Source organism: Malaya genurostris, chromosome 2 (genome assembly GCF_030247185.1).
Source record: "Malaya genurostris strain Urasoe2022 chromosome 2, Malgen_1.1, whole genome shotgun sequence".
Classification (NCBI taxonomy): domain Eukaryota; kingdom Metazoa; phylum Arthropoda; class Insecta; order Diptera; family Culicidae; genus Malaya; species Malaya genurostris.
In genome coordinates this window covers 133,371,796-133,397,648 of record NC_080571.1, presented here as the reverse complement: position 1 = coordinate 133,397,648, position 25,853 = coordinate 133,371,796, and the positions used below count along the sequence as shown (strand labels likewise).

At 38.1% G+C, this 25,853-nt stretch overlaps 1 protein-coding gene across 4 annotated transcripts in view; it reads right to left on the bottom strand.

The window, feature by feature from the left end:
* Nucleotides 1-2,482: 2,482 nt before the first annotated feature.
* The window catches only part of LOC131431914 (ras-related protein Rab-35), a 206,687-nt gene continuing 183,316 nt past the window's right edge, over nt 2,483-25,853 (bottom strand). For all 4 annotated transcript variants that reach the window (XM_058597868.1, XM_058597870.1, XM_058597871.1 and 1 more), the window contains 2 exons: nt 2,782-2,963; nt 2,483-2,727 (listed from right to left, as the gene is read on the bottom strand). In XM_058597868.1, coding sequence (XP_058453851.1) covers nt 2,650-2,727; nt 2,782-2,963 — 260 coding nt within the window. In that variant the 3' untranslated portion in view covers nt 2,483-2,649. The remainder of the gene's footprint in view (nt 2,728-2,781; nt 2,964-25,853) is intronic.

Sequence of the window (25,853 nt, the reverse complement as noted above, 5' to 3'; positions counted from 1 at the left end):
TTTTCTCGTCAGAAAATACAATGTTTGGAAATTGACCGCTTTCGGCCAAACGAAGTAACTCCTTCGCTCTCTCAAGTCATCAAGTCAAGGCAAAAGGTGGTCATATCGAGCAAAAGTGAATTGATTCTGAATTTTGTATTATTTTTACACATTTTGTACTTTGAATTAAGTAAAAGTAATTTTCCAAACTGAATTTATGGCCTTTTTAATTGGTTACACTTCGAGTGCCGGACCCTGTATATTGTTGCGAAAGCTTCACGCTGTTTGGGATTCATATTTAGAATGGCTAAACACTTCAATGATATTTATTGCCTGAATTATTGTTCTACTTTGGAATATTGCTCAGTAGTCTGGAGCCCTCTTTACCTCAATGGAGCTCATAGAATAGAATCTATACAACGTAGATTCGTACGTTTCGTGCTTCGGCGATTACCTTGGAATAATCCACATCAACTGCCGAGCTATGAAAGTCGCGGATTGCTGATTGGTCTTGACACACTACAAGTACGACGAGAGCTGTCGCGTGCTTTGATGATAGCTGATATTTTGAATGATAGGATTGACTGCCCCGCTTTGCTCCGTGAGGTTGATATCAATGTTCGTCCCCGTGCTCTCCGTAACAACGCCTTTCTTCGACTACCTCTACGTCGCACCAACTATGGAACAAACGGTGCCGTTATAGGCTTGCAAAGATCGTTCAATCGTGTATCATCTGGATTTGACTTTAACCTTTCACGGAAAACAATTCAAGCAAATATTTTACTTAGTATTAGAAACTATCATTAGGACTACAATGTGTCTGTTGATTTTACAATAATAATTACAATAATTACAATAATAATAATAATAATAATAATAATAATAATAATAATAATAATAATAATAATAATAATAAAAATAATTATATTAATAATAATAATAATAATAATAATTATATTAATAATAATAATAATATTAATAATAATAATAATAAAAATAATAATAATAATACTGGAAACCTGCCACAAAAAACTTGCTCTGAAACTGCGAAAAGAACATCTTTAACCAAAAACGAGAACAACTGTTCAACAACGGAAACTAGTGAGCGCAGTACTCCAGTTTAACCAAAAAAACCAACCAGCAACTGCAAGCAATGTACAACGAGCCCAAGACTGCGAATAACAAGAACGGAAAGCAACAACAATACCACCGATGCGGATGAAGAGACGAGCCACAAACAAAGTGCCCCTCAATATTCGCAGGATGGATATGGAAGCTCCTCTCCCCCTAGAAAAAAATGACGAGATCCAATACAACAAATATTTTATTTCAAAAATCAGCTCAATCGGCCACGTAAAGCTTGTACGCAAATAGGCCTGAATAAAAAAAAAAAAAATATATATATATATATATATATATATATATATATATATATATATATATATATATATATATATATATATATATATATATATATATATATATATATATATATATATATATATATATATATATATATATATATATATATATATATATATATATATATATATATATATATATATATATATATATATATATATATATATATATATATATATATATATATATATATATATATATATATATATATATATATATATATATATATATATATATATATATATATATATAGATATATATATACATATATAAATATATCGCCAAAAGGTTTTTTTATATTTTAATCATTTAAATCCCACGAGTTGCGAAGAATAAAATCGTGTCCTGCAGCCATTCAGTCATCGACACCGAAATACAGCTTGACTAAGGTGCTCCGTCGTATACTACTTGGCTTACTTGTTTAGTTGACTTATACCACCGGGACAGGTGGACCGTAGCGTTATTCTTAGCCAATTGAGAAACCAGTACCGACACTACACGACTATCTAGGCTGCTCAGAAAGGGAAGTTGATATTGATGGTCAACTGAAAAAAAATTGCTTGTTTAAATCAGTTCAGCCGACTCCGAGAAAATTGTGCGGAGAGAAATAAATGCGTCATATCGGTTGCGTCACTTGCACCGATGTATCTCTGGAACCGGAAATGACGGCTACTTGATCTTCAAATTTGATTCACAACCTAATAGTAGTTTCCAAACGAGCCTAAGCATGTAGAACTCGGTTCAGTCATCTCCGAGGGAATTGGGAAGAGAAACGTCTTTAAAAAAGTCCACACACATATACACACAGACAATTCCCGATCTCGTCAAGCTGAGTTGAATTGTATATAACACAAGGGGTCGCCGGAGCTCCGATCGAAATTCAGTTTCTTCAGCAATTCTATTACTATTCTATGGAGAATGCTCTATGCGTGATTGTTAGTAACGTTGCTAGTATTTTTTAATTATTTCACTAAAAGCGTAACGTAATAAATGTTTGAATAAAAATGGATGATTGATTAAAATAGAAGATTTAAAAAATGACAAATAATTGTGATAAACCCGATAAGTTTTAGCTAAAATCTATTTGAAAACGAATTGTTATATTTCAAAATTGATCCCTATTGCTTACAGTTCTAGTGTTTTTATTGCATTAATTACAAAATTAATATAATGTACCTACATTAATAGAACACTAATTGTAAGCACTTCATCTCTTATAAAAAAATATTCAAATACTGCCAATAGCTACTAGCAGCATTTGTTTTTTTTCTTAATGTTGCCACCTTTGCGTAAATGCACAGTATCGTTATTTTGATCCGATTGAACCTACAATGTATAAGAAAATTTGTTGCATTATGATTTACGTAAACGCAAAATTACCTGTCTTTGCGTTTGTTTTTTATGCCTTAATACTTGCTCGGTGATAGCCAAAAACATTTCTTCCACATTTATGTTGTCTTTGGCTGATGTTTCAAATAGTTGGATATCCATTTGATTAGCAAAACGTTGAGCATCTTCGAAGATAACCACTTTCCGGTTGGGATCGTCATTTTTATTTCCGACTGTAAAAAATTGTAATTATTGTTTTGTATTTGAAATCACATGGTAATTCCAGTATATGAAAACAAATTCTACCAACATGTAACATTACAAACAAGCTACCCGAGAAGACAAGAATACCAAATAAAACAAAATTTTTGAACAATTCCAGAAATGAGTAACAAATCATCATATTTCACATACTCCGATTTGGGAAAAACTTTCACATACTCACAAATTATTTGTGATGCAAAAATGGAAATTCTTTTAATCATTGTAATTCAGTAACTGCTAATTGTGCTAAAAATGTTTTTGTAAAGGAGTTGTAGGAAATCTAAATGTTTCTAAAAATACATGTACTAAAAAAAATATCGAAAATTTCTCTTAAGATTTGTGAACTAACAGAGAAATTAAATTCAAAAAGTATGAATGTGTAATGTAAGAGACATAACAGGATGTTGTGAATACGAACACTCTTTCTTTATACTTTCACTTCCACTTACTTAAACTAAAGTACAGATTAGTTACATTGAACATTCTGTCATACAATTAAATATTACGAAACATCCAGTATAGTTCTTTATGATTAAATAATGGTGCTTCTAAAAAGATCCTTTTATGAAGGCGTTCGTGATGAAGAGTGACGAGTTCGAATTTATTCTGAGTCGGTGCTATGCATTTTATACAGTAAATCAGCAGAAAATTCTACTACGAACTACAACTAGTTGAAAAATGGGCCGTATACAGTATAGTAAACGAAAAAAATTCGCATAATTCTTTGGGTATGCAATTATGGCTCTAAATAACACCTTATATAATTTTGATATTGAATATTTCACTTTGGATTTGAATATTACAGTGAAAGAAACTATCAAAGAGCAGTACTGGATTAATTTCTGGATTTCAGAAGGGCTAATTATGTAATCCTCTAAGATAATAAATACTGTTTGGATATAAACCATAATAAACACTGTTGCAAATTTTCCATGCAAAAATTGCACAAAACTTATCAAATTATTCCAGATTTGCACTACACTGATGGTTTTATTTACCGATTTGCAAAGAAGCAATTTTTATAGTTCTTTAGATAAATATTTGGAGCCATTAGAAGGGCTGATTTTGCATAATGTTCCCCATTGTTGTCCATTTTTCGTTGCATTTTGCTCCAATGCAAACGACCAGCAGAATGATACAATCGATCTTCTCTGAAAGGAAACTGGCTCTGCGACCTGTGCGTTTGAGGTTTAATACCATGCAAAAGCACTGCGCTTTCATTGTCGTCTGCTCCTCCTGACGACCGAAGTCCAGATGAAAGCACGACCTGAGCGTTTCACACTTTATACTTGGTTTGTTCTTACTAATGTTGGTGGGAGAACTTCACCTCGACATTCAGTTCCGTCTGAAGCACAAGAAAAAATGAATCATTACTCGTCCAGTAGATAATCGGAACTGATATGTGCTTGACTACCTCAAAACCCTTGTCCGGGTGCGAAAAAGGCAAGCAAGCGTGATGAATTTTTCTCATTATTTCCATAAGTTTTAGAAAACGTTGTTTTTCAGTTATTTATGGTTATCTCACACTGTTAAGAATTTAATCACAAATTCATGATCATATTTCTGATAGATTGAAGAAAAAATATATTGCTGGATTAAGTATATTATGAGATATTCGCGATAAAGTTCTGCCAATTCTTGTACTGGATTATTTTTAACCATTTTTAAGATCGGAGAAAGCAGCATCAGTGTCACCTGCGGGCCGGCCAACCTTACACTATACTCGAATCATATATGTACACAAATCTATCTATTAAAGTGAATCTGTGTTTTTGAACATCTTGATCTGCTTTTTCCATAAATACGTTTATTTCATAGGCAATATACATAAGATTTTCTTCGCCGTGGCACTCAATACACAGTACTTTACTCGCCGCATTTCCAAACGACATGATTAATATCACGATAACCTTCGCCACAAGCACAATGAATAATCTCGGAAAGGCCAATTCGACGGAGATGTGCATCTAACGTGTAGTGATTGGACATGAGCCTGGACATCACAAGAATTAAGTCCCTACTCACATCAAGTCCCCTGAACCATGCCTTTGTCGATATTTTAGGAATAATTGAGTGCAGCCACCGACCCAGATCATCTTTATCCCAAGAAGCTTGCCAGTTGGCAAGTGTTCTTTGGTGGGACGCGCTATAGAATTCGTTGAAAGTAATCGGTCTCTCTCAGTTCCACTGTAATTATCGGGCTGAACGGACGCAAACTCGTGTTTCTCCAATCGTGTAGTGAATTGTTTTATTCCGTTATCAAGGTCGTTCCGTATTCTATTGTTTGCATCAGTGCGGTCGAGTGATAATTCGAATTAATCTGTTCTCAAGGCCGACTGTGAGCTTGCGTAAAGCAACACTGCGTGTGGTACAGTTAGCCAGCGCTGGGCGTTGCGTATATATCGTTTACATATACATTAGAAACAGTGATAAATATATATATATAGTGATAAAAAGAGAAACGTTCCATTGGACAGTGCAGAGAGAGACAGAAAAAAGTGCTTTTTTCTCAAGAAGGAATATTTACCGATTTCCTAGGACCGAACCTTGACGGCCGTTCGCCGTTTGAGAACTAAAGCTGAGTAATTTTTTTTTCTTTCTTTTCTCTTTTTCCCTGTTGTTCACTACCACTACCTTTGACCTTCAATCTCTACCCGCACGGACACTTTTCCGTGCCATGACACAGGCTTTAAATTGCTTGACCTCCCTCCAGATGACGGAATGGAGTCATCTGATAGCAATAATCTGATACGTATAAAAATTATTCCGATGGGCTTGCACTTCCGGCCGGTCCGTACGCAGTTTACATCCGGATCAAAGCAAACGGAAAAAAATTGAACATCCTTAGATTATCTAAAGACCTGACCTCGCGATATTCTACAATACAAAAGATTGAAAAAGTACGCCCAGACAAGCTTAGGGTCTTGTTAGCCAGTGCAACACAGGCTAACGAGATTGTTCAATGTGAGCTCTTCACGCGGGAGTATCGCGATTACATTCCAGCTCGCGAAGTCGAGATAGACGGCGTGATCACCGATACCAGTCTGACTTGCGAAGACATTCTTAAGCATGGCGCAGGCGGTTTTAAAAACCCCCTACTCAAAAATGTTAAGATACTGGACTGCAAGTAATTGCGCTCAGTATCGATCGCTAAGGATGGGACTAAGTCCTACATTGCATCAGACTCGTATCGAGTGACTTTCACTGGCTCGGCCTAATTACGTCCTCCTGGACCGAATTCGTCTACCTGTTCGCCTTTTTGTGCCGCGGGTCATGAACTGCACTAATTGGAAACAATTGGGACATCCAGCATCCCATTGTTGCAATAAATCCCGTTGTATCAAATGTGGAGGAAGTCATGCGGATAACTCCTGCGGCGGAAACATTGAAGAGTGTCTCTACTGCAAAGTGAAAAGTGTGACCTCTCGGCATGCCCCGCGTACAAACTGCGCAAAGACAAGATGAGGCGTTCACTTAAGCAACATTCGAAACACTCCTTTGCTGAAATGTTGAAGAGTGCTACGTCTCCAGAGAATGTTTTCGCTTGTTTGTCAGCTGATGAGAGCGATGCTGATGATCCCCTTGAAGGTACATCTACGGCGGTCCCTCATAGCTTTAGAAAGAGAAGAAATAAATCTTCTAGTAAACTCCCTAGTAAGGGTTCGAAGCAATCTTCTGGTGGGTCTCAAAAAATTAAAACAACTGGAAGTGATGGCAAAAACCCGGAGAAAAAAGCTCCAAGCCTTGGAAAATTAAATTCCGAGCAAGAATTTCCATCACTTCCTGGGATTTCAAACCCCCCGAAAGTCCCTAAAGCTCAGTCACAAAAGTTTACCAGACACTGGGTTTGTCAAATTCTCTGATATCGTGGACTGGATCATGACTGCCTTCAATATTTCAGAACCTCTTAAAAGTCTATTAATGTCACTATTTTTGTCTTTTATTCCTACAGTTAAAACATTCTTGAAGCAGTTGACTGCAAAATGGCCCCTTCTTTCAGCGATCGTATCCTTCGATGGCAAAGTCAACCACCGAGGTCACGGATACAATCACTGTTATACAGTGGAATTGTAGAAGTATCATCCCAAAAATAGATCCTTTCAAATTTCTACTAAAATAATCTGAAATGCATTTGCATTGTGCGAAACTTGGCTAACTTCTGAAATACCCTTAAACTTCCACGATTTTAACATTATTCATTTGGATCGAGATGATCTCTATGGAGAAGTACTTTTAGGGATCAAAAAGTGCTATTCTTTCTATCGCATTAAACTATCATCGATACCAGGTATTGAAGTTGTCGCATGTCATGTTACAATCAAAGGCAAGGACCTTTGCATTACTTCCATATATATTCCGCCAAGAGCCTCGGTTGGGCATCAGCGGCTCAGTGATATCATTGAGCTCCTTCCCGCACCGACGTTGGTTTTAGGAGACTTTAGCTCTCACGGTACGGGATGGGGTTGTCTTCACGACGATAACAGATCAGCTATGATTCATGATATCTGCGAGAACTTCAATATGACAATCTTGAATACGGGAGAAATGACACGAATTCCTGCACCACCAGCAAGACCAATTGCGCTGGATTTATCCCTTTGCTCGACATCGCTCGGTTGGACTGCACGTGGAAGGTGATCCCTGATCCCCACGGTAGCGATCATCTACCTCTCGTGATTTCAATCGCCTACGGATTAAGACCATCGGAGACAATCAATGTTTCGTATGACCTCATACGAAATATTGATTGGAAATGCTACACCAATTCGATATCTGAGAAACTAAAAACAACACAAGAACTTCCTCCGGAGGAAGAGTACGCGTTTTTGGCTGGCTTGATTCTCGACACCGCGACTCAAGCTCAGACGAAACGTGTACCCGCCGCGAAAACTAACGTCCTCCCAACCCGTGGTGGGACAAAGAGTGCTCAAAATTAAACGCGGAGAGAGCTTCATCATTTATCGAGTTTAGGAAAAACGGAACACCTGATAATTTTAGAAACTACGCAGCATTAGACGCTAAAATGAAAAGCTTGATGAAAGCAAAGAAAAACGGTTATTGGCGTGATTCGTAGGCGGATTATGGAGAGAAACATCGATGCGCACTCTTTGGAACACAGCCCGACGAATGCGCAACAAAAACACCACGAACGAAAGCGAGGAATATTCTAACCGCTGGATATTCGATTTCGCTAAAAAAGTATGTCCTGACTCTGTTTCGGAACAGACGATCATGCGCGTCGCCTCATCTAACAGAAACGAAACACCTTTTTCGATGGTCGAGTTCTCACTTGCGCTTTTATCGTGTAACAATAAAGCTCCGGGGTTAGACAAAATCAAATTCAACTGGTTGAAAAATTTGCCTGACTCTACCAAAAGGCGCTTATTGAATTTATTCAATAGGCTTCTTGAGGATAATATTGTCCCACATGACTGGAGACAAGTAAGAGTTATCGCTATCCAAAAACCAGGAAAACCAGCCTCCGATCACAATTCGTATCGGCCGATTGCTATGCTTTCCTGTATCCGGAAATTGCTCGAAAAAATGATTCTGTTTCGTCTAGACAATTGGGTCGAGACTAATGGTTTACTTTCAGATACACAATTCGGCTTCCGCAGGGGCAAAGGAGAGAACGATTGTCTTGCGTTGCTCTCAACCGAAATTCAAATGGCATCTGCTCGTAAAGAACAAATGGCGTCAGTTTTGCTAGACATCAAGGGGGCTTTTGATTCAGTTTTCATAAACATCCTATCTGAGAAGTTGCATCAGCATGGTCTTTCACCAATTTTGAATAACTTTTTGTATAATCTATTGTCCGAGAAATACATGTATTTCGCGCATGGTGATTTGTGGACAATACGATTCAGTTACATGGGTCTCCCTCAGGACTCATGCTTAAGCCCCCTTTTATACTCAAAGCTGCCGATCTCCAAGGACCATTGCAAGAAACCCTCGACAACTTATCGATATGGGCTCTTCAAATGGGTATCGAGTTTTCTATGGAGAAGACTGAGCTGGTTGTATTTTCAAGGAAGCGAGAACGAGCACAACTACAGCTTCAACTGGGGGTTAAAACATTCAAATATCTCGGGGTCTGGTTCGACTCCAAAGGCACCTGGGGATGTCACATTAGGTATCTGTAAAAAAAATGCCAGCAGAGAATCAACTACCTTCGTACAATAACCGGAACTTGGTGGGGTGCCCACCCAGGAGACCTGATCAGGCGATGCCAAACAACGATATTGTCCGTAATGGAATATGGATGCTTCTGCTTCCGATCCGCCGCGAACACCCATTTCATTAGACTGGAAAGAATTCAGTATCGTTGTTTGCGTATTGCCTTAGGTTGCATGCAGTCGACTCATACGATGAGTCTCGAAGTGCTCGCGGGCGTCTTACCATTGAAAACCCGATTCTGGGATCTCTCATATCGATTGCTTATCCGATGCGATATCTTGAATCCGATGGTGATTGAAAACTTCGAAAGGCTTGTCGAGCTAAATTCTCAGACCCGTTTTATGTCCTTGTATTTTGATTACATGGCTCAGAATATTAATCCTTTTTCGTTTATTTCCAACCGTGCTAATTTCTTGGATACTTCTGATTCTACTGTGTTTTTCGACACTTTCATGAGTGAAGAGATTCGTGGAATTTCGGATCACGTGCGCCCTCAAGTGGCCCCAAATATTTTTTATAATAAATTTAGAACAGTCAATTGTGAAAAGGTGTTTTACACTGACGGATCAAACATCAACAGGTCCACAGGCTTCGGCATCTTCAATCAAAACATCACCGCTTCTTACAAACTCAGTGATCCGGCTTCAGTTTACGTCGCAGAATTAGCTGCTATTCAGTACACCCTCGAGATCATTGAAACCTTGCCCAACGACCATTACTTCATTGTCACGGACAGTCTAAGCTCAATAGAAGCTCTCCGGGCAATGAAGCCAGGAAAGTATCCCCATATTTCCTGGGGAAAATACGGGAACTTTTGAGAACTTTATCTGAACGGTCTTATTTAATATAGTTAGTCTGGGTCCCTTCGCATTTTTCCATTCCGGACAATCCCTGTCTCTTCACCATCTCGATGGCAACTAATTAGATCTCTGTCGTTTTCAGACATCTTGTTCCCACATCCACTTTTTACCACGTTTTTCACAATATTTACTTCTCTTTCATTCTCTTCGGCAATATCATCATCACCGCCCACGGAAGACCGTTCCAGTCGAAAACCAGCATGCGGGCCACCCGCCGGGCCTTCGTAGCCTGGGGGTGTTTTCCGCGGACCCACACCGACCGAAGGATGCGGCCAGCATAGATATTTACCAACGCCATCTGGAAGACTCATGCAACACTCAATTAATCGACCACTGCCGATCGCCAGCTGAAAGCTGGATTTACGAGAACCCGAGATGACATGGTCTAATGATACTATTCTAGTTTTAAATTAGTCGTTAATTAAGATTAGAAAATACCTTTGGCTTCTTAGAGCTTAAGCAGTGTGCCAAAAATTATATTACAGTATTGAATAATAAAAAATCGATCTCTCATAAATTTCACCCTCAATAGCACCACGTTTGGCTACACTATCGGCTCTTTAATTGTTTAGAATGAGCCGGTACCCAAACTATTGTGATTTGATAATTATTATTCAATATGACGTTCAGTTTTTGTTTTATTTTGCCCAAGAAAAACGGTTCATTTTTGCCAGCAGCGTTTGAGCGAATGGCTTCAATTGCACTCAGACTATATGTAAAGAGAAAATAATGGTTTGGAGATAATGTGACGATTACACTCAAACTATAATGAACTGTTGCTAACTCTGCTATATAAACAGATGCAGGTACTTGAAGCCTAAATGAAACTGGAACATTGTTGTTGAATATACCAAACCCAGTAGCCTCTTCAATTCGTGATCCGTCCGTGTAAAATATTTTCTCGAAGTCAATATGTCAGGTCTTACTTGTAAATATTTTTGGGATTCCCATTGAGCGTAGGTGTTCCGGGATTCCACGCACTTCGCGCACTGCGTGGATGTGTCGAAAAATAGAGTTTAGTCAGGGGCATTTAGGAGGGTGTCACGGATAAGAATATATCTTGAAGGGTTGATTTCCAGTGACATATGGTTAGAATATACTGTCATGAATCTTGTTTGAGATTGAAACTCAACTAGTTTTTCGAAGTTATTAATAACTAGGGAATTCAGTACCTCACATCTTATTAGCAGTCGCGACGAAACCTCCCAAAAACGATCCTTCAATGGAAGAACTCCCGCCAGAAATTCAAGAGTCATTGTATGTGTCGAGTGCATGCAGCCTAAAGCAATTTGCAAACAACGATACTGAATTCCCTCAAGTTTGATAATATGAGAGTTTCAGCGGAACGAAAGCAAACGCATCCATATAAGTCATATTCTTCAAGTGGGAGGAGCTCTTCCATTGAGTTCAAAGTACTTGATATACTACTTTAGTATTCAATCCAGTCAACATTTTTTGTCAAATCATATGGAATATTAACTGAATTAGCAACGCCTTTGTTACTGCTGATTGAGATGATGATTGGTAAATGATAGCTACCGTGTAAATCAGGAAATACTTTCCAGGTGCAATCTAGTCGAATTGAAGTCGAGCAAACAGATAAACCTAATGCACTTGGACGTGCAGGAGGTCTTGGGATCAGTGTCATGCTACCCATATTTAATACCGTCGTGCTAAAATTGTCGCAAATATTATATAATCAAGATGATCTGCTATCATTGTAAACGATAATCGATAATTTCATTAAGCTGTCGCTGTCCAACTTGAGCTCTTGGAAGGAATATATTCCGAAGCAATGCAAATGTCCTTTACTTTCATGTTTATTTGACAAGCAACAATTTCTATATTAGAAGTCAAAGAAATGTTTAGTCTATAAAAGGAATAACATTTCTTAATTCCTAAAAGCACTCCACCATATGGAGAATCTCTATCGAGACGTATAATGTTAAAGTCATTAAAATTTAAAGCTATGTTTGATGTAAGCCATGTTTCGCACAAAGCAAATGCATCACATTTTTGACTATGCAACAAAACTTTAAACGAATCAAGTTTTGGCATGATGCTTCGACAATTCCACTGCAGGACAGTGATTGAATCATTTGCGGCGGATGATAAATTATACATCTAATGATACAAAACCTGAGAGAACTGGTCATTGAGTTGATAACTGTTTCAAAAGAGTTTTAGCTATTGGAAGGAATGCCGTTATGATGGTCTTCAGAGGTTCAGAAATATTGAATGCTGCGAAAATCCATTCTACAATTTCCGAAAACTTCAGTGATCCTGATGGTGGCTGTGAAACGGAGCCCACTGGATTATTGTCTTTTCTTGTGCTAGTTCCTGGATTGGTTTGTGAATATGATAAACCAGGAGGCACAGTTTTATATTTTAAATGTGGCTTTTTAGATTTAACACGGAGTTTTTTTTTAAGGTGTAATTTTAGGTGTCTTTTTTGGTATTTTGTGGTTTGGTAATTTCATCTTAACAGACCCTTGGGGAGTGACAAACGAGGTGTCTTCACTTTTTCCGTCAGTCAGATTAATATGGCGCCGCAAGATTTGAAAAACCGTTTTTGGTTTCCTAAGGTGGGACATCAATGATCGTTTTAAGCATTTCTTCATATGTGCGCTTAAACCGTGCTTTTAAAGAAAGCTTCATTTTGTCTTTACGCAACTTAAATGCAGCGCATACTGAAAGATCATCATTAGGACTCTCCCCACATTTTTCAATATCTATATCCTTATCAGCCCCTCGACATTTTATACATTTAGATTAATTACTACAATAAGTAGCTGTATGTCCGAAATTTTTACAGTTCGTGCAATTCATAAAATGCGGTACGAAAAGCCGAGCAGGGAGACGAATTTTATGGATATAGACATGGCTAGGCAACGCAGATCCGACAAATGTTACTCGAAACGAATCTGAGGGAGGACAAGACTTAATACCATCGACAATAGATGCTGAGTACAATTGCTTGCACTCGAGTATGGAGTATTTGAAACGAGCAACTCCTTTTTCAAGTAAATCATCGGCTGTCAGACTTGCTTCAGTCACAACACCATCAATTTCCACCTCTTTCGATGGAATGTAAACTTTATATTCAACAGCAAATAATTTACAACTTACAATATCGTTTGTCTGTTTCAAGTCGCTAACAACAACTCGAATTTTATCTCTATTAACTTTGAGGATTTCTTCAACTTTTGAAAAATGTGATGTCAATTCCTTTCTAATTTGCATCAAATTTAATGCCGCATTTTTCGAAAATAGACTATCCACGGCCCAGTGGTACCCTCTGGATTATGTTTAGCCCTTGGAGTATTTAAGATCTCACTAGTATCCGGAATCGGATTCGAATGATCTTCCATGAGATCATCCATTACATTAACTGTTTTTTTTGTAAATTAATAATATCAAAATGAGAACTTATGTATAGTAAAATTTCAGTTATAAGAAAAATAAAAAAATTAAATTAAATTAAATCTACCTTGTTACTGTTGTCTCTGTTCCTCTATCGTAAAGAACGAAGTGAAGCTCATCCAACGATTCCCAATTGGAAGTCTTCTTGTATCGTCTTCTGCTATCTCAGTTGCTCTACCGTCGTTGTTGTCACCACTGAACGAAGCGCTCGTGGTGGCGAACAAATGTGATGCTTGCAGTGTAGCACCTCGCGATATATGTCGTCCCTTGCAATCCAACGCAGCGTACAAATTCTGGTACCTGGTAGATCAGCACTGGGTTGCTTTAGGACCTCTGTGACTTTGCACCCCTTCGTCTTCGCATTTTAATGCGATGGCACCCCTGTGACTCGTCACTTCTATGCGCTCGCACCTCTGTGTCTCTACACCTCTGTGCGTATGAACGGGATGGCCTTCGTTGCTTTCCAGTTGGGAAACGCCCCGCATATTGCGTTGGCTATTAGCACCAGCAGTTTACTACCTGCAGCCGTTAACTCACGAGCAGTATAATCGAAACACAACCTCTTCGCTCGAATGGTTTTTACTGAATGATCTTGATCTGCTGATCCTTATGAAAGCCGTCCCTGAGAGCGAGAGCACTACTCATAGCCGAACTAGTCGCCTTAAAAGATGTTATTGTAAAACCCACCCTCTTTAGAGATCGAGGTTTTTCACAAGTCATCCCTCTGATGGCACAGTAACATATTCACGACAAAACAGTTTTAATCAATAGTTCCGGAACCGGAATTAGTATCCACAACAAATTCAGGAATTCCGTATGAAACCGTAAGATTTTAAGTTTGTGAAAATCGATTTGACCATTTCGAAGAAAAGTGAATGAGATTCTTTTTGCAGTTTTTGGCCACTATTTCCAACTTACAAATTGGTCATCAAATGGTGAGATAACTAAGTCCTCACAAGTTCCTATCTCATACCCCTCGTGTGTATATGATGACATTTGGCAATAGAACGGCGTCGACTGGGTGCTATCGCCTACTGCGTTAGTAGCAGAATGAGAGGTTGTGAAATGGCTTATAAGTTAAAGCCCATCCTAAAGTGCAACATTTATCATATTATATTGCAACATATGATTCTATTGTCACATTGCTTTTATATATTGAACTGAATTATATTACATTATATTATATATTATTGTATTTATTATTATTATTATTATTATTATTAATATTATTAGAAGAGAAATATTATATTTCCTGCAGTACTGCGACGAAAGAAGAGCATAACTTACACTGCGACAATAACTGTTATATATTGTATCAGGATATCATTTCATATATTATCGTCTTATATTATATTATATTACATTATGATATATTGTATTGTATTATATTATATTTTATTGTATTATATTATGTCATATTACATTATATTATGTTATATTATAATATATGCAACGGCGAAAGATATATTTCTTCAAGCGGTAATGTAGGTAATCCATGAAATGTCATCTATAAACTAACTCAAGTTTAAAATTTTTAATTCACTTATATTCACTTCTATTCCTGTTGAACAAATGTACACTACAATACGATAACTGAAGCATGATTCATTTATAAGTTGTTTTGAGAGAGTTGTTTTGTTTTCCGCGTACTTCCACTTCGCAAGTTTATTGTTCTCAGTTTGCTGCTGTTGACGCTTTTGATGTCTAGTGACTACTGATATTGTGCTACATTTTTCCCCCTGCTCACAATCCGGGTTAAGTCGTGATAAAAAAATCGGCTACAACATTTTCTTTGCCTTGTTTGTAACGAATATCTATTTCGAATCCCTGTAATTTTAGACGTGGTTGCGTAAGGATTGGCGAAGTTTCTGTTAAGTGACATATTCAAATTAAAGGTCTGTGATCAGTATACATAATGAACCTTCGTTCGGCGCCTACCACGCCGCTGCTTGTGTAGGCTATGGGTCTCTCAATCTATTTTTCATTTGAAAGTACTGGCGTACTCACTAGCGTCTGTTGTGATTACGAACATGTCTTTGTAATTCGTCCTCACCAACAGTGTATCCGAAGTTTCTTAGTTCCTCAAAGGCTTTTTGACACTCGCTTGACCAAACGAGTTTAACGTTTTTTCTTAGAAGATCGTTCAGTGGTTTGCGTTTCTCTGCTGTATTTGGAATGAATTTACCATAGAAGTACTGTAGTACTGTATCTAAATATGATCGAACTCCTTTAATTGTCCTGAACGCTGTAATTTCCTTAATTGCCTTTATATTGTCTTCCATAGGACGAATTCCTTCTTTATCTATCACATGTCCTAGGTACTTAATTTCTGTCCTCAAAATCTGGTATGTTCAGGGTTCGACTTTCAAATTATGCCGGCGCAAAGCTTTCAAGACTTTACACAGGTTATTATTATGTTCTTCAATAGTAAAATTACGGGTGTGTAATTTCAGAGACCTAACTGGATGTCGTGAATACGAATAAAACTGACACGATTTCTTCACACTTTCGAATTCGAATTGATAGTTGATCGATTGTGTGAATTGCGAAACTTTCCCCCTTTTCATTACTAAAATTTTCAACGATTTTTGACGTCTATTATCTCATTTCGGATTTGCATATTTCATTGAAAGAAACTATCAAGATGCTGTACAGGATTCATTTCTGCCTTTCAGAAGGACCAAATTGTGGAATTCTTTACGATATTTAGCACAGTTCGGAACATTTATCTCGAACGATTTTCGCACAGCGAAAAGTGCACGAAGCAAATTAAATTATTTTGGATTTTCACTAAACTGATGATTTCTACCTTCGATTTGTAAAGAAGTAATCTTAATAGTTCTTTAGATAACATTTGGAGCCATTAGAACGGCTGATTTTATATAATGTTGTCAACTTTTCGTTTCTTGTTTTCTTTCTCTTCAATGCAAACCATCAGCAGCTGATGCAATCGTTCTTGCTTGAATTGAAACTAGCTTTGCGACCAAACCGACACATCCGCTCGCAGTGCCAAATGATGCAAATGAGAACTACGACCTGAGCGTTTGAGGTTTTTAACCACGCAGAAGGTGCGCTCTGCGATGCCGCTGTTTGAATGCGTCTTCTCACCCCGACGTCTGCTTTCATCCAACGCACAAGAAGAAATGATCGATAGTCGCATAAATTTTTTTTGCATAAATATCTGTTTATTAATCTTATTAACTATCCCTAACCTAATACGTACAAATTTTGAATTATTTGTATTTCAGAGATTGAGCACCTCTCTTCAAATTTCGTACAGTATTGTTCGAATTTTTGTTCTAGTATATCCAGTGAGGCCATCTCATGTACTTTACTAGTCCTTGTCCAAGGGGATAGATTTAGAATCATCTTTAAGATCTTACTTTGAATGCGCTGAAGCCTAAGTTTGTGTGTTCGTGCACAGCCCCGCCAAATAGGGACTGCGTATTCAATTGCGGGGTAGATGATTTGTTTATAGACAGCCATCTGATTCTTCAGGCACAGTTTTGATGTTCTACAAATCAGCGGATACAGAGACCTAATGAGTATGCTGCATTTTTGAACGATTTTGTCAACATGTGACCTGAATATCAGATGTCTGTCAAAGGTGAGTCCTAGATAGATAACTTCATCGGACCATTGAATGACCTCATCACCGAATCGTATTCTGCATTCGTCTGATGGAACAAGTTTTGGAGATCTTGAATGTGGAAACAAGATGACCTGAGTTTTTTCTGCATTGATCACAATTTTCCAGCTTGTAAAATATTCCGTTAAATCGTCCAGACCTGTCTGTAGTTTATTCTTCAGAGCATTAATGACAGACCTTTGTAAAGAATGGTAGTATCATCAGCAAATTGTGACAGAACACCACCACCCGGGAGAGGTGGGATGTCTGATGTAAAAATGTTGTATGGAATGGGACCTAGGATACTTCCTTGGGGCACACTAGCAGGAATAGTAAATCTTTCTGAAAATGCATTATTCAGAGAAACCTGGAATGCTCTATCTGCAAGATAATTTTTGATAATTTTAATAAGATACATGGGAAAATTATACCGATGCCGTTTAAACACCAGGCCATCGTGCCACACATTATCGAATGCCTTTTCAATATCCAATATTGCCATGGGAGTCGTTTTGGACACTGATTTGTTTTACTGGATGACGTTGTTAACCTTTGTGAGTTGGTGGATGGTGGATCTTCCTTTCCGGAACCCAAACTGTTCTTCCAGTAATATATCCTGTTCATCTGCGAAAGCAAGAATTCGCCTTTGCATTGACTTTTCAAACAGCTTGGATAGGGCAGAGAGTAAGCTGATGGGCCGATAGTTCTTGAAAAAGGAAGGATCTTTCCCCGGTTTCAAAACTGGGATAACTTTAGCTAACTTCCACTTTGAAGGGAAGTAACCAAGCTCCCAGCACCTGTTAAAAATTTTAGCTAAGAAGACAAATGAGCGAATACTCAAATGTTTCAGCTCAATGTTGAATGTGTTGTCGAAACCGGGGGCCTTCATATTCTTGGATTTTTTCACAATAGTTATCAGCTCGTTCGCAGTGACTCTACTCTTCTCAGGAACCAAGCTGTCTGATTGGTCAACCTCAGCTACGCTATCAGCAACAGCTTTTTCATGTGGACTAACAATGTTAAGTCCTAAATTGTGAGAACACACAAACTGCTGGCCTAGCGCATTTGCCTTCTCTACTGATGTGATTAAAGGTATTCCTTCAGCTGCGTCCTGGGGTGACATCAGAGGAGGAATAGGCTTCGGTTTTTTCTTAAGCACCTTCGTTAAGGACCAGAAGGGCTTTGAATGTGGGAGAATTTCTCGAAGCTTTTGCTGGAAGTTCCTGTTGCGAAGCTCAGATATCCTTTCCTGGATTATCCTAGTTAAGTTGTTATAAGAAGTCTTCCTATCTAGGATGCCAGTTCGTTGATACTGCCTCCGGTAGATATTTCGAAGTCGGATGAGTTTCTTTGTGAAACTGTCAATTTGAAGAGAGGAACTCGGCATATGTTGTACTGGAACCGTCCTATCACGAGCGACTGTGATTGAATGCTGGAAGGAAGATAGGGCTGCATCAATTTCCATCGGGAAATCAAGTGGCAAATCGATATTAATAAGTTGGTCGGCGATTTGTTGAAATTGAACCCAATCGGTGCGATAATAGTTCCTCCGAGGTCGAAGAGGCACTGTTTCTGGTGAAGATCCCAACGTCAATATTACTGGAAAGTGGTCAGAAGAGAGCTCGTTGAAGACAACCGGAGAGCTGTCTATGGCGATGTTGCTGATGAATATATCCAAAATGGAATGAACTCCCGATCTGGAAAGTCGCGTTGGTTGATCCGGAGCGAGGATGTTGTATTGTCCAGCTTCCTAATCTTCGGCAAGTACGAATCCGTTTCGATTCTGTCTTCTGTTTCCCCACAGCTCATGCCGTGCGTTCAGGTCCCCAGCAATGATGAATTTGTTCTGTCGTCGAGTGAGCATAGCTAGATCTCGCTTCAATGATACTCAGGTACCATCTCGAAGATTGGTTTGTTTGGGGCAGTACGCTGCAATGATGATGATGGGTCCCATCGTCGTTGTAATCTCAATTCCGATGGCTTCTATTAGTTGCAATTTGAAGGCTGACATAAGCCTATGCCGAATGGATCGTTTAATGGCAATGGCAACTCCCCCTCCTCTGGTAGTTGTCCTGTCGAGCCTGTGAATCCTGTAATTGGAAATAAAAATAGAAATTTCAGGTTTAAGATGAGTTTCAGTTAAAATAGCAATATCTGCATTCTTCTCTTGAAGAAAGTCGGACAATTCAGCAGTTTTGCTCCTGAGTGAGCAAGCATTCCAATTTACTATAACCAACTCATTATATTGCATATTCGATTATGAATTTGCCTAAGGCGTTGATTTGATCTAACCGCGTTCTGCAGTTTCGTAGTTTTGTTGTCATTGTTTCAAAAATGAGAATAAATACCAGAGTCATCCTTTGCTTGTGGTTGATTATTGCCCCATCCAGGAGGGATTTTTGAGGAAGATTATTTTTGGGATCCAGCGGCTGAATCTTTTGGATTGCTGCGAGGAAGTGGCGGCAAATTCGGAATATCCCTCTTCGGTGGGAGCCGTGGGAAATTAATTTCATCCTTCTGTGGAACATTCTTGCGCGTTGATTGTTTACGGGACGCCTGTTGTCGAATTTTTGTGAACTCAGCACGTTTGGGACACGATTTGCTAGTAGATGGATGGTCACCATCACAGTTCACACATTTTACAGCGATGTCATCTAGTAGGCAATCGTTGGTATTGTGTGGTTCGGCACATTTCCCGCACCGACTTTTCATGTGGCAATTCCTCGCTCCATGGCCGTAGTTCAAACAGTTCGTGCACTGTGTGACATCCCGATGTACCGGTTTATACTTTTGCCATTCGATGATTATGTGAAATAACGATTTAATCGTTTTCAGTTGACTCATGGTGATGGAGCCCTTCTCCAGATGAATCAGGTACAGTTGATCTCTAAACTTTTTGTCCGTATTATGTCGTTTCATTTTAAACACCATCATAGGCTTTAGTCCAGCCTCCGACAGTGCCTGCTTTAGTTCGGCTTCCATCATGTCGCGTAGTCCTCGAAGTACAACTTTCATAGGTTTGTTGGCGGCAATATCGTGTGTGAAGTATTCCGCTTTTGTCTGCTTCAGATAACATTCCATTCCTTTGTAGTGGTTCAAAGCCGGAACAGTTATTTTGTAGCCTACAGTACATAAACGGATTGTTGCCTGTAGTCCTTTGCTAATCAGTGTGTTGAAATCCGAGCGTAGAATTGGTGGGAAGCCCTTCAGGTAGAAAGGCGGCATTTTTTCCTTCTTCTGCAGTTCCTCTTCGACATCAACTGGCAGATCAGCGTATTGGTTGTTACTCAGCAAACGGTCGTTTACCTGTACATCACTTGGCTTCAGACGCTTAGCATCCTTTGGATCCTTCTCGGATCTATGACGCGTTTTACTCATAGCTTGGGTAGGTAGAAAACTGCGGATAAAAGATAAAACAAGCGAAATTAGTCGTAGTAGGTTATTCGTCTATCCACATCGAGTGTTAGATGACGAATGAGATCGATTGTCGACCACGGTTCCCCTTTTATAACGTTCAGTTGAAGATATGTGCCTGACTACGTTTTGTACCGTGTTCATTAATCTTTGAAATGTAGACGGACTATTTCTTAAGCCCATAAGCATTCGCGTGAATTCGTAACGATCTTTTGGTGTTGAAAATGCCGTTTAGCTGCGTACTTTGGGTACTTGATAAAAACCGGATTTCAAATCTTGAGTTGAAAGTTGAAAAAATATTTACTACCCCCGAGACTATCTAATATTTTGTCAATTAACGGAAGGGCTTTGATATTAAATTCAACGCCCTGCAACGTACTATTATTCGGTATTGCTTGTTTCCGGAATTATCGTTCTTCTATGTTGTTTAATAATAATTTAATAATATAATATAATATTATTAATATAATCTTTCTTGTTTATTAATAACGTTTGGTCTTCCATAGCATATTATAGCCATTTTGGTATCGGTTTCGCTTCCAAGCTAAATATAATTTGTTTTTGCCTTTCTCATATAGAAAGGTTATGCAATCACTTGAAAAACCGACTAGTGAAAATTGGCCCGGAGGGCCAAGTGTCATATACCATTCGACTCAGTTCATCGAGCTGAGCAATGTCTGTGTGTGTGTGTATGTATGTGTGTGTATGTGTCAAATAATCTCACTAGATTTTCTCGGAGATGGCTGAACCGATTTTAACAAGGATTCAAATGAAAGGTCTCGTGGTCCCATACGGAATTCCTGAATTTCATCCGGATCCGACTTCCGGTTCCGGAATTATAGGGTAAAGTGTGTTCAATATTGTACACCGTCACTTAAACCGGCGAAACAAAATACGTAAAAAAATTTCTAAACTGGTCTCAAAACTACACAAATCGATAGTCATTATCAGTAGGCAACTAATCAAACCAATTCCGGCTATCCTGGTTCCCGGTATCTGGTTCCGGAAGTACCAGAAATAGTGGTCATATATACCAAAATGGTTCTCACTCACTTTTCTCAGCGATGGTTTGACCGATTTTCACAAACTTAGATTCAAATGAAAGGTCTCCCGGTCCCATACGGAATCCCTGAATTTCATCCGGATCCGACTTCCGGTTCCGGATTCATAGGGTAAAGTGTGTTCAATATTGTACACCGTCACTTAAACCGGCGAAACAAAAAACGTGAAAATTTTTCTAATTTGGTCTCAAAACTACACAAATCGGTAGTCATTATCAGTAGGCAACAAAACAAACCGATTCCGGCTATTCTGGTTCCCGGTATCCGGTTCCGGAAGCACCGGAAATAGTGGTCATTTATACCAAAATGGATCTCACTCACTTTTCTCAGCGATGGTTTGACCGATTTCCACAAACTAATATTCAAATGAAAGGTCTTCCGGTCCCATACGGAATTCCTGAATTTCATCCGGACCCGACTTTCGGACCGATTTTAACAAACTTGGGCTCGTTTGAAAGGTACTATCGGGCCATTGATCAAGTTCGAAGATCAAATGGCTGTGACTTTTGGTTCCGGAGATATGATTGTATAAGTGACGTAACCGACAAAAAGCGTTTTATTTGAACGCGCTCAATTTTCTCAGAGATAACTGAACCGATTTTAACAAACTTGGGCTCATTTGAAAGCTACTGTCGGGCCATTGATCAAGTTCGAAGATCAAATGGTTGTGACTTTTGATTCCAGATATATGATGGTATAAGTGACGTAACCGACAAAACACATTGATTTTTACCGCTATTATATATATATATATATATATATATATATATATATATATATATATATATATATATATATATATATATATATATATATATATATATATATATATATATATATATATATATATATATATATATATATGTATAAGGGTGCCAAAATTTTAGGATCACCTCTATTTTCGTTAAGTTGTAGTGCTCAAAAGTTTAAGCACCTCGAAAAAAGCCTTCATGCAAAATTTGAGCTAAATCGGAAATGCGTAAGGGGTGCTGCCCGGTGGTAAAGGTTTGACAATTTTCGACCTTGAAAAAGCACCATAGGGGGGAGTACATGAAATTTCCAAAATCGAAACTTTTTTTGATGCCGAAACTCTTAGAACTGCATAAAACATCAAAATTTAGTGTTATCTCAAAAAATTTTTTTTTGAAAACATCAACTTTCTGGGACTTTGAAAAATTTTCATATTTTCCCAAAATTCCCAAAAAGTTTATCCCAAAAAGTCGACTTTTTCAAAAAAATTTTTCTTCGAGATGACACTAAATCTCGACGTTTCATGCAATTCTAAGCCTTTTGGCATCAACAATTTTTTTTCGATTTCGAAAATTTCATGTACTCCCCCCTATGGTGATTTTTCAAGATATATGAAAATTCCACTAAGTGGACTAAGAAGGCTTTTTGCCTTTTTCTATAGAAAGGTATTAGAATTGCTTGAAAAACCGACTTTCGAACGGAGCCTCGGAGACCCATAGTGTTATATACCATTCGACTCAGTTCGTCGAGATCGGAAAATGTCTGTGTGTGTGTGTGTGTGTGTGTGTGTGTGTGTGTATATGTGTGTGTGTGTTTAGGTGTGTGCACTTTTCGAAGATATTTGAACGCGCTCAATTTTCTCAGAGATGGCTGAACCGATTTGAACAAACTTGGGCTCGTTTGAAAGCTACTGTCGGTCCATTGATCAAGTTCGAAGATCAAATGGCTGTGACTTCTGGTTACGGAGATATGATTGTATAAGTGACGTAACCGACAAAAAGCGTTGTATTTGAACGCGCTCAATTTTCTCAGAGACGGCTGAACCGATTTTAACAAACTTGGGCTCGTTTGAAAGCTACTATCGGATCATTGATCAAGTTCGAAGATCAAATGGCTGTGACTTTTGGTTCCGGAGATATGATTGTATAAGTGACGTAACCGACAAAAAGCGTTGTATTTGAACGCGCTCAATTTTCTCAGAGATGGCTGATCCGATTTAAACAAACTTGGGCTCGTTTGAAAGCTACTGTCGTGCCATTGATCAAGTTCGAAGATCAAATGATTGTGACTTTTGGTTCCAGATATATGATTGTATAAGTGACGTAACCGACAAAACACGTTGATTTTTACCGCTCTTATATATATATATATATAAGGGTGCCAAAATTTTGGGATCACCTCTATTTTCGTTAAGTTCTAGTGCTCAAAAATTTAAGCACCTCGAAAAAAGCCTTCATGCAAAATTTGACCTAAATCGGACATGCTTAAGGGGTGCTGCCCGGTGGTAAAGGTTTGACAATTTTCGATCTTGAAAATGCACCATAGGGGGGAGTACATGAAATTTCCAAAATCGAAAATTTTTTTTGATGCCAAAACTCTTAAAACTGCATAAAACATCAAAATTTAGTGTCATCTCAAAAAAAAAATTTTTTTTAAATCAACTTTCTGGGACTTAGAAAAATTTTCATATTTTTTCTAAGTCCCAAAAAGTCGATTTTTTCAAAAAAAAATTTTTTCGAGATGACACTAAATCTCGACGTTTCATGCAATTCTAAGCCTTTTGGCATCAAAATTTTTTTTCGATTTCGAAAATTTCATGTACTCCCCCCTATGGTGATTTTTCAAGATATATGAAAATTTCACTAAGTGGACTAAGGTTTTTTTTAGATTAGCATCACTGTTCTCATACAAATAGGCAACGCAAATGTCAAGCACTAGTTTGGAAAAATGATACTGACTGTGTGACATAAACACTGAAGCATGCTTTTGTGAACTACTCGAATCAATCTGAATCAATTGGTGTCTAAATTTATTTTATAACATATGAAACATATTTTCATGAGACTGTTATGAAAGAAGAGAAAGGCATTATCACACCACTAGGTGGATTATTTTAGATTAGCATCACTGTTCTCATACAAATAGGCAACGCAAATGTCAAGCACTAGTTTGGAAAAATGATACTGACTGTGTGACATAAACACTGAAGCATGCTTTTGTGAACTACTCGAATCAATCTGAATCAATTGGTGTCTAAATTTATTTTATAACATATGAAACATATTTTCATGACACTGTTATGAAAGAAGAGAAAGGCATTATCACACCACTAGGTGGATTAAGAAGGGTTTTTTAGATTAGCATCACTGATTACAAATAGGCAACGCAAATGTCAAGCACTAATTTGGAAAAATGATGCTGACTGTGTGACATAAACACTGAAGCATGCTTTTGTGAACTACTCGAATCAATCTGAATCAATTAGTTTCGAAATTATTTAATAAAATTCATTTTCATGAGACTGTTATGAAAGAAGAGAAAGGCATTATCACACCACTAGGTGGATTAAGAAGGGTTTTTAATTACATTTCATGTGTTTTGCCTTTCGTAGGGTGTTTGGTTCTCTCATACGCTCCATAATTTTTCTGTTTCTCGATGATACCTCCTATTATCGTAAGTTCGACTTCCGTTAGGTCTTTTCTTTCAATTTGGTTGTCGTGGAGTTCTTCCGTAGGTCTGCTGATGTTGCAGTGAGAATCTATTTCTAACGTGGGCAAACTGATCGTTATTTCTTTTTTTGTTCTCTGATATCCGACAGGTTTGTAATCGTTGTACATTATTTTACAGGTAGTCACATTCTGCATGTTCATACTGCAGGAATCGTATCAAATCTGTGAACGAAACACCTTTATGGCTTCTCGCCGCCTGTTTTAAGCTTACGTTTCTTAACCCCCCAATGAAGTGTATCTTCAAACTACTTTCTGCAAAAGAACTTTCTTCGTGTTGATCTCGTTGCTTCTCTTCAATACATTCATAAATTTGCAGTGCTCTATCAGCATAGTTTGTGAAAGTTTCCGGCGGTCTTTGTTCTAATGTCTCTATTTTCTGTAAAATGTCTTCAACGGTTGTTCTTATGCTAAATTGCCTTTTTAGGTTTTGAAACATTTCGTCCCATGTGTTAGCTCGTATTCTGTTTATAAATGAGGCTGCGGAAAAAAAGGCGGGTGGGTAATGTCAGAGATATAACTGGATGTCGTGAATACGAAAACAACTGACGTGTTCCTTAACACTTCCGAATATCAATTAGTTGATCAATTGTATGAATTATGCAAGCATTCCCCTTTTCCACATTTTACGCAAAAACAACTTCACTTGATCTAGATTACTGTGAATTTCACACAGCGAAAAGTGCAAAAATCAAATCAAACAGTTCTAGATTTGCACTAAACTGAGGATATTTACTTTTGATTTGCGAACAACAAATCCTAATAGTTCTTTAGAAAACTTTTAGAGCCATTAGAACGGCTGATTTTGTGTAATGCTCTC